The sequence below is a fragment of the Lepidochelys kempii genome, chromosome 2 (genome assembly GCF_965140285.1).
Source record: "Lepidochelys kempii isolate rLepKem1 chromosome 2, rLepKem1.hap1, whole genome shotgun sequence".
Lineage (NCBI taxonomy): Eukaryota > Metazoa > Chordata > Testudines > Cheloniidae > Lepidochelys > Lepidochelys kempii.
The window spans coordinates 35977113-35990177 of record NC_136381.1 but is presented as its reverse complement, the minus strand read 5'-3'; the positions used below and the strand labels follow the sequence as shown (position 1 = coordinate 35990177).

The 13065-nt window shown below is 37.0% G+C and overlaps 1 protein-coding gene across 50 annotated transcripts in view; it reads left to right on the top strand.

The window, feature by feature from the left end:
• The window catches only part of RIMS2 (regulating synaptic membrane exocytosis 2), a 748363-nt gene extending 735915 nt beyond the window's left edge, over positions 1-12448 (top strand). For all 50 annotated transcript variants that reach the window (XM_078851433.1, XM_078851460.1, XM_078851434.1 and 47 more), the window contains 5 exons: positions 4231-4372; positions 5835-5947; positions 6786-6887; positions 7893-8032; positions 9388-12448. In XM_078851433.1, coding sequence (XP_078707559.1) covers positions 4231-4372; positions 5835-5947; positions 6786-6887; positions 7893-8032; positions 9388-9606 — 716 coding nt within the window. In that variant the 3' untranslated portion in view covers positions 9607-12448. The remainder of the gene's footprint in view (positions 1-4230; positions 4373-5834; positions 5948-6785; positions 6888-7892; positions 8033-9387) is intronic.
• The last annotated feature ends 617 nt before the right edge of the window (positions 12449-13065 follow it).

The following is a 13065-nucleotide window of genomic DNA, read 5'->3' as shown; positions in this document are numbered from 1 at the left end:
TTGTTTCAGCTGGAGTTACAAATGTGTAGCAGAATGGTTTGAAAACACCTGCAGTCCCCACTATATTGTGAAACTTGCACTGTATCTAGGAGAGTGTTTGGGACTAAACCTTGGCAGAAGGGGTCTGTTTAAATAATGTTCTTTGTGCTGGCTGGGATCGTATAGATATTCATCTGTTATATCTCACCTGCAAAAATAGGCTTTAGGATTGTGTCTAATTTATGTAATGTCAGTAATGTCATCCAACTATTTTGGCAAGATTTCTCTCATTAAGTCCTAACAGAGGGTGGTGAGTTATTTAAACACTCTCTACATTGCTCAAAAATGTTACCCAGATCCTGCTGATAATGTGTATAATGGTCCTTTGCAACTCTAACAATAAACAAGAGTTGGGGAGAGATTGGTTTTATGATGATTACTGCATGTTTCAAATGTTTACTTTTCTAATATATGTAAATAGTAATAAAACTGCAATAAAAACAATTTTTTAAAAGGTAGGATTTCTCCTAAATATATACAACATTTACAATTTACGGAAGTGTATTCTATCCAGGACACTGCAGAATTCCTGTTAACATTGATGAGCACATGAAGAGAGTATACCACCTAAAATTATATGAATGCATTTAACAGCATAATCCAGAAATACCATGATCATAGTAGTTTTGACATAGACTGTCTCTAAAGATGATCAGCTATTGACCTCTCTAACTAACAAAATTAAAGTCTTGGAGTTGAATGGTTTGAGTGATGGGGATATATAATCTCCTTCTCTAATCCTCATATAGATTATATAAAATAAGAGTTTTATTCAACAAAATTACTTGCTCTAATTTTTTAGGGATTTTAATAGTTTGGGGTGGGCATGATTCACCACTGCTTTGTACTTTGTGTAGTCTGTGCATACACAGTTCAAGGTGGATGTAAAATGGTACCATTCTAATATGATAGCATTTTATATTCACTCTGCACAGATGTAGATGACTATGCAAAGTACAAGGCAATTGTGAATCAGGCCCATAATGCATGAGGTTTGAGAACATTACTGTGACTCTGGAAAATAGCCAGGGAGAGTTGCTGTCTGTTCATATCCTATTATAAGGAATTGTACATTTGTAAAGAAAAGTAGATTAGGATAATTTAATAAGCCTACATTTGCCATCTACTTATTTTTCTCTCCTAACAGAAATAACCCACTTCTTGGGTTCCAGTGCATGAACTCAGTGCTGTAACAATATCAGTAAAGTTAGCCATAGCTAGGTTAAAGTGTTTAGGAGTTAGTTAAAGATAAAAGATCAGAAGTTGTGATTGTATTTAGTGTGTTTTTATATTCCCAAATCAGCAACTGTACTGTAGTTTACTTTGCAGAGTGATGAATTGAGGTTTACTCCTTTTAGCTATGGGCAAAAATTTCAGAAAGTGTTCCATCATAAGTATTGTGGGTCTATCTTTGTTTCATTTTGGCCAAATAAGCAACTAAAGATTTAGCACAAGTTACGTTTTTTTTGTAGTATATATTTCTGCCTTAATGTCAGAAATACTTTTTCTGTACAACTATAAAACTGCATTCTTGGTTTATTAACTGTTCCACTTAGATTTTCTTAGATAAATGATGATCACATGAAATGTGAATTTCAACTATTATGGGTTTTATATTTGTTGTATTTTACAATGAGTCACTTAACAACAATTACAGTTTGATAATTCAACCCTTACTATTTTCACCATTAAAGTAACAAGGGGCAAGACAGAGGATATATTCTCCTTATGGGTGCACAGGCATAACTGTCACTAATACTAATGCAAATACAAGTGAGTACAGAGAGGAAAAGAGAAAAGGAAGCTGCTCAGAAATACCCAGAAAAAATAAAGGTGTGGTATTGTGCAGTTAAAAAGGCAGACAGCCTCTTTTGAGACCATCAGACAACTCTAAATTGACTTCTGTGGAGTGCTTACCAATGATTCCTCATACAACTTTCTTTCAACCCCAGTCAAGGGCTGGGGATGATGAGGGTGTTTTAAATTATTCCAGATTAGGAATTTATACATACACATAAAGGTTTAGGTTAGCTTTGGACTGGTAACATCCACGCAACAGCAATGTTCCTTCTTCTACTTAGCCATCACTCCGGCCTCTCATCTGAACTGAATCACTTGTTTCAGATAAAATGAATATGGGAAAAGAAGAATATTTTAAAATGAGAAACCCCAATAGCCACACTCAGAACAGCTAGTGAAATAGGTGTACATGCGCTGAGCCTTGAGCAGCTGTTGCTCTGCTGTTTCTTATGCCTCTTCCATAATTTCGCAGTAAATCAAGTTGCAACATATGTGTTCATTTTTAATGTACGTTTAGTTGAAGCGTCAAGGCAAATAGATTTAGAATTCTCACTCTTCCTTACATGATTAACAACAGTTAAGGACAAGACCAAAAGACCATTCTGAAGGTGTATTATAGTGACCTTGTAGAATCATGCACAGTGGAAGTGTTCTATCGTGTTTGCATTAGAGAGTATAACAACACTGACTTGGAAACGATCCGTACTTAAATATAAACTGAACAAAAACTAACACTGAATGGGGCAAAGAACATTTTTTAAAAAGTGTAATATCACAAGTCTCTTAATGTGAAGAGTATGGAGCTTCCGATATTGTGAACCTTTTATGTGGCCTCCGCTGTAATGCAGGGTAGATGCCTGTTTGTCCATGTAGCTGTGTAAGAATATTCTTTTGTTCCTGTCATAGTAACTGGATTTTAGATCAATTCTGGACCAATGTTGGACGTCGGCTGTCAACTTCCATTAGTTTAATCTAAATAATAAAACAAGTAGACACTTGGAACAGTACAAGTAGATACAAATGAAATTGTCACCCTTTGCCCTTCATTTTTCATAGCTAATACAAAGCTCTTAGTTCTTGCATTTATGTTTATTGATATTGATGGACGTAGTTAGTTTTGATGTAACAAAAACTGATTTTGTTTTATTAGATGATAAATTCATATGAGTGGCCAAAATTTTGCAGCAAAGTTAATCGTCCTATTATTCATCATATCACTGTAGTGATTAAAAGTAAAAGCCTTGGGCAGTATATAGGCTGAAGTCAGCTATTTATCCATAGAACAGAGCCAAGCAACTGGAATTCAAGCTTCCCTACTCCATTCGCTGGATTTAGAGATACCATAACACCTCAGACACGACCTGGAGTGACCACCTCTAGTCATGAAAGAGGGAAGTTCAGTCTCTATGCCACTTCAGTACTTAGCTTTTTTGTCAAGGCTGTCAACAAGTGTGCCACCTGGGGAAATAGATCATAATCCCTAGTCAAATCACTACTCCCAAATTCTACTTTATTCAATTTTTCTTCATCTGTCTGTCTCAGTATCTAAAATTAAAATAGAACATATGTAAGCACTGATGTCTACTTTTAGGTATAGAGATAGAATTTCCATATTATTGTGCATAAAACTAAGCACAAGCTGTATTTCTTCTGCAATACATAGATAAAGCTAACTAACTAAAAATAATAGGAAAGGAAAAGGAAAGATTTGAAATAGGGATTGTATTTTGTTGTTCACTTTCCTCGCTAATAGATATCTATAACTTCATTTAGCAAATGATAACCAAATGCTTTTCAGCCTGAATCAGAGCATTTCTGAAATAGTGTAGGCTTTAGTTTAATAGTGACATTTCAACGGAATCGCTGGAGAAGAGTGCATTTATCATAGGACAAAATATTTTTAAGTACACTAAATCTAAGTACCTTTGTGAGTTGAATATATTTCAAGGGTTTTTATGTTCTCGTTCTCTCAGTGCTGTCATAAAAAACCAGCAACCCATAGAACCACTATATTTTAAAAGATCTACAATATCACAGTCTGCTGATTGTTGTGTCAAAGTGTCTGTTGCTCAAATATATGTGCACAGTATTTTCAATACATATTTGTATATTCCTACTTTGGCATCCTTCTATAATGTTTATTGTCTATATTATTGCCCTCTAAGTAGATCTGTTTACTGTAGTGAAAAGAAAAGGAGGACTTGTGGCACCTTAGAGACTAACCAATTTATTTGAGCATGAGCTTTCGTGAGCTACAGCTCACTTCATCGGATGCATAATCCGATGCCACAAGTCCTCCTTTTCTTTTTGCGAATACAGACTAACATGGCTGCTACTCTGAAACCTGTTATTATAGTGAGATACCGTAAGTGTTCTGGTTTGTTTTTACAGAAGCGGGTGGTAAGAAGCTGCGGAGCACTGTCCAGAGAAGCACAGAAACTGGGCTAGCTGTGGAAATGAGAAACTGGATGACACGTCAGGCCAGCCGGGAATCTACAGATGGCAGCATGAACAGCTACAGTTCTGAGGGAAAGTGAGTAAGATTGACTGGTTATGATGTTCTTGTTTTATGTTTCTCCACTAAACTAGTCCTATAAAAAAACAGGAGTTGAATCCTAAAGTCCCTACTCAGGGCAGAACTCCCATTTAAATCAGTTCGCTTGCGGGAGGTTTTTCAAGTAAAACCAATGACTAAAATGTTCTTCTGTGATTTGTATATGGAGGGATTTCCTACTGCCTATGTTTCAGTTGTTAGTGTCACTTTTGCAGCACCATCACCACGACCTGCAGAGAGTTCTCAGTGGGTCTAGGCTCTGAGCATACAGGTTGGGAGGAATACAAATGGGTGGAGTAAATGCATCATACCTCTTGTAACCTGGTGGAGAATCTGCCATCAGGAGTCTTTCTATTCTGTGAAACCTACTTCAGGCAGAGGACCTCTAGCAGATCTCCCGTGATCCATAAGCTCTGTAATCTGAACCTACTTCTTTTTCCAAATAACCCTGCCTGTACTGACATAACCTGTTAGAAAGTCCTCAAGGTGACCCTTGGTGTGTTTTGGCTTGGGCAAGAGTAAAGATTTGGCCCTATGTTTTTAACTTCCTACACTAGGCTTTTGCAAGAGGGCCCAAGTTAAATAATTCTTTAAATAAAATCTGCACAAACAGTTTACACAAATGTCTCACAAAGTATGGTTTATACTAACATGGTATACTCTACCAAGCAATATACTCTACAGAGCTTGTTGTATCAAAGAACATAATTTTTATGTGGCTAGAGCTGTGAAAATAATGTGTAATGGATAATTAATGTGACCCATTTTTGCCTCTTTTTCTGTTTATAAATCATCCACAGAAAGATTGTGTCAAAAGTATTAGATATTAATCAGATAATTTTTGAGACTAATTTTTGGTCTGTAGTTGTTCACAGGCAAATTTTAATATATGAAATTTGAGTTCTTTTGTTTAATTGTATATGCCTTATGGTTCATTTCTTTTCTCTAATTAGATAAGTGTAACTCTTAGAAGAGTTTTCTGGTGCAAATACACATGCATGTGATTCTGAAATTTGTTTCTATGCATATCTGCACACTCAATTAAAGTTCACTATTTCACCAAACATTTCTGCCATTACTGGCATTCATTTGGTTGAGTATTTGTAGAGAGCAAACACAGTCAAAGTGAGTTCACTTAAAAATGTAAATAAATATTTGCCAAAAACTTTAATTCAATGCAACTGCTCGCGTGCTTCAGGTCAAATATGTGCTTAAGTACCTTGTGGAATCCAGGCCCTTGTTAATACCTCAGGAATTGACAATATCTTTGATGCAACAAAAAAGCAGCAAGATGGAGAAATGTCATAATGGGAGGAAAGAACATGGGAATTAGATCACCCTAATCAACTGTCTTCTGGAGGCTGAGTTGCCATTGTTTGAGGTTGTTAAAAAGAGCTTGCAATTGGTAATTTAAACTGTTCCGTTTCCTTTGTTTCCTTAGTCTGATTTTCCCAGGTGTGCGGTTGGCCTCTGACAGTCAGTTCAGTGATTTTCTGGATGGACTTGGTCCTGCACAGCTAGTAGGACGCCAAACGCTGGCAACACCATCTATGGGTAAGAATTCATGTCTTGCAGTTTCAGCATAATCTTTGTGGTCTAGTAATTAAAGAACAGTACTAGGAGTCAAGAGAGCTGAGTTCTAGTTCTGGCCATGCCATTGACTTGTTGTATGATCTTGAACAAGTCACCAAGGGCCAAATTTTCAAAAGTGTCTTCTAACAATCAGTACCTCATCTTCAGATGAAATTAGTGATTGTTGTGAATGCTCAACAGCTCTGAAATCAGGACCTAGGTGACTAAAGTTGCTTATTGAAATATTCAGACGCTCAAAACTAGAGGGCCGGTTTTGAAAATTTGGTCCTTAATCTCTCTGTACCTAAGTTTCCCATCTGTAAAATGGGGATAATATTACTTACCCACTGGTATGAGCAGCTGGAGATTGTCAAGTGAAAAGTGCTATTTAAATGCAAAAACGTGTAGTTATTGTTCATATAATCTTTAAATGTACAAACATCTTTTGATGCATATTTTTTTAAACTAGAAGCATGGTGGAAATAGTTTGCAACAGCTTTACAAATGTATTTTAATGGCTCTTGTAGTGACTCTTAGCTCACTGAAGGGTATGTAAAGGAAAAAAAGAAATGTAATGTAGATTAGGGGAGAGAAACCAAGATGAGAATATTATCTGTAGTGGGTTTTGTACTGTACAGGACCTCAAATAGCAGTGGGAAAAAAATCTTTAAAAAGTATCTATTATAGTTAATTCCTTATTGACTTTGTTGGTGTTATGTGAAAGAAACAAGATGTCATACATTAATTCCATAACATGCCACTAGTTTAAATATGATTGGATGTTCTTGAATAGCAATATCTCAACGTTTTCCTCTGCCAGGCGATATCCAGATAGGAATGATGGACAAAAAAGGACAGTTGGAGGTAGAAATAATACGAGCCCGCGGCCTTGTTGTAAAACCAGGTTCAAAGACACTGCCAGGTAAGAAAAGAACAACATACTTTTGTGAATAGGAATCCCTTGCTAACACACTAAGTTCTGTCTGCAGAAAAATTTCTGAGGCTTCACTGTTGAAGTTGAGTGAAATCTATTAATAGATAGCTAATAGCAGTCAGTTATAGCATTTATTGTACATTGAAAAGTAAAAATGTACTGACCCGGTATGAAAGCCTACATGTACATGTAAAGATTTCGTTTCAACCCCAACGTCAGGAGTAAATGTTAACAGGGAATGTCTTTGGTGGTGCTGTGCTCTGGGCTCCCATTGAAGGACAACAGCTATTTTAATAACAACAAATGCCTCGTTGGCTATGGGGAAGGGAAAGGAAGCATGTGTTGAAGATGTGACATAAGTAATTTAAGGGAGAGGAGGAAGTTAACAAAATGCTTGGAATAGGTACATAACTTAGAAAGAAGACAGGTACCTGATGTTTATTTTCTTCTCTTTTCACAATATATTGTCTTACTGTGTTAGTATACAGTGTTGAATGAAGGGGACAATACAGTGACATGTTTAGCAAGTTCTTCTGTCAAAATAGAAATCAGTTTAGAATCTTTCTTTCCGCAGCTTTTTGTCTTGCAGATTATTTGAGAGCATAAAATATTTGAGGCTTGATCCAAAGCCCATTGAAGTCTGTGTCCTTTATTTACTTAATGGGCTGTGGATCAGACCCTAGTTTTGTGGCACATACTGTTCATTGAAGAAATATTTGATTTTTTTTCAGTTCAAAAACTGAATTGATTCATAAAGTAGACAATACCAAAAGAGAGAGAAATATAGAGAAGGTTTGTAATCTGATATACATGAATATGATAGGTAAGGATAAAGGTTCATAGTTACTGAATACTGTATTTGAGCACTTGTTTAATTAAGATATTTATCTACTAAATGACAGGACTCAGCAAATGGTGATAGAACATTGCAGCTAGCTTGCAAAATCTGGATTAGCCTTTCACTTACTTTTTTTCATTTTCTTCCCCTCTAAGCACCATATGTAAAGGTGTATCTATTAGAAAATGGAGCCTGCATAGCCAAAAAGAAAACAAAGGTAGCAAGAAAAACACTTGAACCTCTTTATCAGCAACTTTTGTCATTTGAAGAAAGCCCCCAAGGAAAAGTTTTACAGGTAATTTAAATCAATATTCTTGTCTATCTGAAAATGTTTCACTTGTACAATTCTCACTGAATGAGCCCAAGACTTCCTTCCACGCCTCATTCTACAAGTCCTGTTATTTCAAAGCCTTGCTGAGCAGATGGCTACCATAGTAATGCCTTATGCTCTATTGATGATTAGCCAGTAAGAGGTGCTGAATGAACATTGATTAGGACACGCAGGCAAATGAGAAGAGGCACAGGGATGGATTTAATTGTAAGGCCACAACTTCATTAAACTTAATACCCAGGTGGGGTGTCATCTGCCCCATCTCCCTCTACTAGGCCTTTGGGTCTAGTATGGGGTTTACAGGGCTCCTATCAGATATTCCTTAACACCGGATAGACTTTCCACTGCTTACCCCTATGATTCAGCTCACTTTGCTGAATCATCTCATCCTCCCCGCTTGTAAAGGAGACCGAAGGTATCAAAAAGGGACCTCAGTCTGCAAAGACTTCAGGTCTCCCCTTTTCCCGTAGGTCTGAGATCCACCAGCAAAATCCCAGTTCTCTGGTTTCTGGTCATTGGCCCTTTTGGCCTTTTATCTGCACTGTACAGTGGTTGCAAGTTGTGATGAACTAAACATTCATACAAATTCCTAATGTTAAATTCCTAACTCCTGTTCCTGTGTAACCTGACTGTGTCTCCATCATGCTACCAGGAAATTGAAAAAAATCTAATAAGCCTCAGCCAGTTTGACACCGATGGGGAAAAAAATCCTTCCTGACCCTCTAAACCAGTTTCATGGCACCCTAGAAACACAGTTCCTGTATTATATAACTACTGGGAGGGAGGGTGGGTTCAGCTAAAATGGTGCAAGAGGCTCAGGAAACCCTGAACCCTTGTTGAGATTAATGATTGTGGGGAGCAAGGAGCCAGTCTACTCCCTTCTCCCTTTGGCTGGGCAGTAGGTGGTGGAGTGCTCAGGGAGAGGAGGGGTCTAGCCCTGGGTATATTCCCCCTTTCATTCCAAAGCTGTCAAGCACTTTGTGGAGTCAGTCAAGTCTCCCATCCATTAAACTGTGTGGGTAGTATTCGTACAGTCATATTTTGTCTGTAATATATGGGCTCCATTTCACACTGGGCCTCAATCTTTCAGTTCTTATTTAACATGATCAAATACGTTTACAGCCCAGGGGACTTCTATGGCTGCACCACTATAGCAGAACCAGGATTAGCCCACGCCAAAAGTCAAATAGGCCATTTTTCTTTAGGATTGTTGGTTTGTGAATAGGTAACTGGTTACATCTGAAGAATTGATTGCATCAGATCACAGCTTTCGTAGTTGTTGCTGAAACTTCTCTATCTTTTGTTTCCTTTACCAACAGATAATTGTTTGGGGAGACTATGGACGTATGGATCACAAATCTTTTATGGGAGTGGCACAGATACTTTTAGATGAACTGGACCTGTCAAATATGGTGATTGGATGGTTCAAACTTTTCCCCCCTTCCTCCTTAGTAGATCCAACTTTGGCTCCTCTGACTAGAAGAGCTTCCCAGTCATCTCTTGAAAGTTCAACAGGACCTTCTTATGCTCGCTCATAGCAGCTGTGAAACTGTTGTCATAGCAACCAGCGTTACAAAAAAAAATTACAGGTCGCAAACCCTGGTAACACTGCATGCTTAATGTTGTGTCTTCTGAGCCTGTTTCTAGGGCTACCAAGCGATCCTGTGTTCTCAGAGGAAGTTGCACACATTGTGCACTAAGGAAGGCCCTCAGGTGAAAGAGTGGAGCTGTAAAGAACTAACAGGTTTGGAGTTCAGTGACGCTTAAGTTTTGGTCCAATCTGAAGCCATGGATTAAACTAAAAGATCAATGTGTTTCATGCAACAAAAGTCCTTTTCAATGGCATATCTATTTTGTTGCTCCCTTTTAACTGCCCCCCAAAGCCTGTTTATGCCACAGAAATGGAGCTACCCCTCTCCCCCATGAAGCCATGTTACAAGTCAGTGGAACAGTAGATGTCGGAAGAACAACAGAAGAACGTAAGACCATCAAAAAAAAAAAGTCAGCTGTGATATGGAACAAAGACCAGAGAAAACTCTTCGTACTAGAATGCTTTAAAAGTTATAGTGGCAGGCTTCATAACTCCAGCTATCGCTACAGTGAAACCCCAGATATGATGGACTCTCTGAAAAATAAAATTCTTTGGATATATTGTACTGTATGAAATTAAAGAAACTTTTTTGCATGGACACAGATTTAGCTGAACACTTAAATTATTTTCTTGGGGCTGCAACTTGCAAAAAAAAAAGAATAAATCAGCCATTTTCAACAATTTATATTATTTTTAAAAGTAAATTTCACTAGTGCATGGTTTTAAAGGGGAGAGAATGCAACAGGGTGGTACAAAGACACCACGTTTATCATTCTTTAAACCAATCATGATCTGTGTTTTTGCAGACATATATTAAAAATAAAAGATGATAATTTCTAGCTAATATTTAAAATTCTGTTTATGTGACAAGAAATAAGTGTACTATATTAAATTTATTAAATGTAAAAGGTACAAGCCTTGTAAAGGTCAACATTATGTGAAAATTGTACACTTCTTCCTCCTTTCTCTCTCTTCTGAATCTTCCTTTGGCTCTTTTTCCCCCCTCTTATTTTCCAGAATGATCCATTATATCCTAAAACTGCTACCTTTTGACTTATTGCATTCTTATGCCCCATATTTGGTTCAGGGTTGCAGATTGTTTTGCATTTCTGAATTCTTGGACAAAAATATTGTTTAAGAGCTTACTTTTTTCAAGCATGTTGAAAAGAATTTTGCAACATGGCTTGGGAGTTCATTAAAGTAATTCAGCATGTATTTGATAAAGAAGATATTTGAACTTTTTGCAATTAATTGTACAGTGCATGGTAACTTATTTTCACTTTTTCTCACCTTCAAATTGAATTCTACAGCAAAATACTGGAATCATGTGGCCATTGTAAGATGTCTTCAATAAATTTGTTTTCAGCACCAGCATCATTCATTCAAGGGTTGAACTATAATTTCTTGAAGGTCTTGGAGAGAGGAAAAAAAATGAACCAAATGTTTGATTTTTAGGAACTAAATTTCAGCGGTTTCATTTGCACTCAGCCAAACAAATTGCTACATATTTAGAGTCATAATAACCAACAAAGATTAGTTTCAGAGTAGCAGCCGTGTTAGTCTGTATTCGCAAAAAGAAAAAGAGTACTTGTGGCACCTTAAGGTGCCACAAGTACCCCTTTTCTTTCAATAAAGAAAGAAAGAAACTCCTTTTCTTTCAACAAAGATTATTAATTCTTCATAATTCTTCTGCTGTAAAGTTTGGTTTTTCATAGTCTATATTTGTGATGGCAACAATGTAATTAGTGAACATCGGTCTGCATAAAAATGTCAAACTTTGATTTGTAATTGCCTTAAAGATAGTAGAACATGTACCATCAAACAGTTATTTGACACCATCACCACAAGCCTAAATGCAAAGTCAACATATGATAAAATACCCGTCTCCATGTAGTAGGCATTTACTACCATTGGGTGGTGCTGGAAGTCCAGATCGCTCATTTACTTCTCATATTTAAAGGGAAGGTAACTGGCTTACATTTAATGATAAACTTTCTCTCTTTTTCTGGGTCTTTATATGCCTTTAATACATAATTATTGTTTAATGGTGAAAACTTGCAATAATTTTTTAAATATACATTGCATTTAACTTTAAATTAAGGCCATGCACACAGAATTATTCTGATTTTGTTTGAAAACCTATTAATGGTGCCCATCAGAAAACTGTCCATGTTTCATAAAAGTAACAACAGTATCACTTTATATGCCTTTTCCTTTATGTGGTGCAATATGATACACATCAAGACTGTGTCTTGTCATTCTGAGATTATATGATGGATCAATGTTAAGTTAATGAACAGACCGTTAAAACTATGTTTATTGAAATAATGTAGACACCTGTGTACCAGCAACAGATAAATGCTAAAGACATACAGTCTACGATATCCCCTAGAATTTAAAAAAAAAAGTACAAAACTGTTTTCCTAATACTATCAGATGCAGTCACATATTCTTTTATGCATATTCCTCTATAAATTATTTCTAATTTTGAAAAGGAGGACACGACCATATGGAAGGATTGTACATACTTGCGTTATGCAGTATTTATTTTAAAATTTATTTTTTTTTAATTTTCACACATCTGCAACTCTACTTATGATTTAGTCATGTAAATAGCACTATTCCAGTGATCACTGCTGTCTTGTACATAGTACGTTTTAAAAGTGAAAGGGAATTACAGTTGGGGAAAAAAGGGCAGATTAGGCCTGTAATGACCACCAACTAATGTAAATCAAATTCATTCTGGTGATGGTATTTAACACTTTAAATAAAACATTTTCTTTACAGAATTGGTACGTGATGCTTTGTTTCTTTACTAAGTGGATGACTTGCACCATTCTTTAAAAGAAGTTGTGATCTTCATAGAGCATCACACAGGAAAACAAAATAATGTAGCTTTTATTTTCTGAACAGCAACGATGTAAATGAAATACTATTCTTAATATGGCAGCGCTCTCATTGAAGAAAACCTCTATTTCTGGCAGTCGTACTGTAATATTACACTGTCAAAAATCAAACTTCTCGGGACAACATTCTGCGTCACCCCTAAATGCAGTAGAAAACCAGCCCAGTTTTGCAGCATGGGATGAGGCAGCACAGGTCAACCTGGCATGAGCCCCATACACGCTCTGTGTCACATCACAAGCCCTGAGTGGCAGCGTGCAGCAGTGTGAGAAATGGGAGAAGAGTGCTCCCAGTGCTTCCTTCGGTATGTAGATCTATTGGCCAAAATCTTCTGAAAAGGGGAAGTATAGAGCTGAGCTGGACAGTACTGCAGCCCTGAGCCAGCAGTAGCAACTCTGGAGCAGCGCTGAGTGTGGTCTGGCTGCGGAGAGAGGCGGTCTCTTCCTGGAGCCCTTTATAGAACCACAGTACAAAGGTTTTTTGTTCAGGCTTTGGCCAAAAT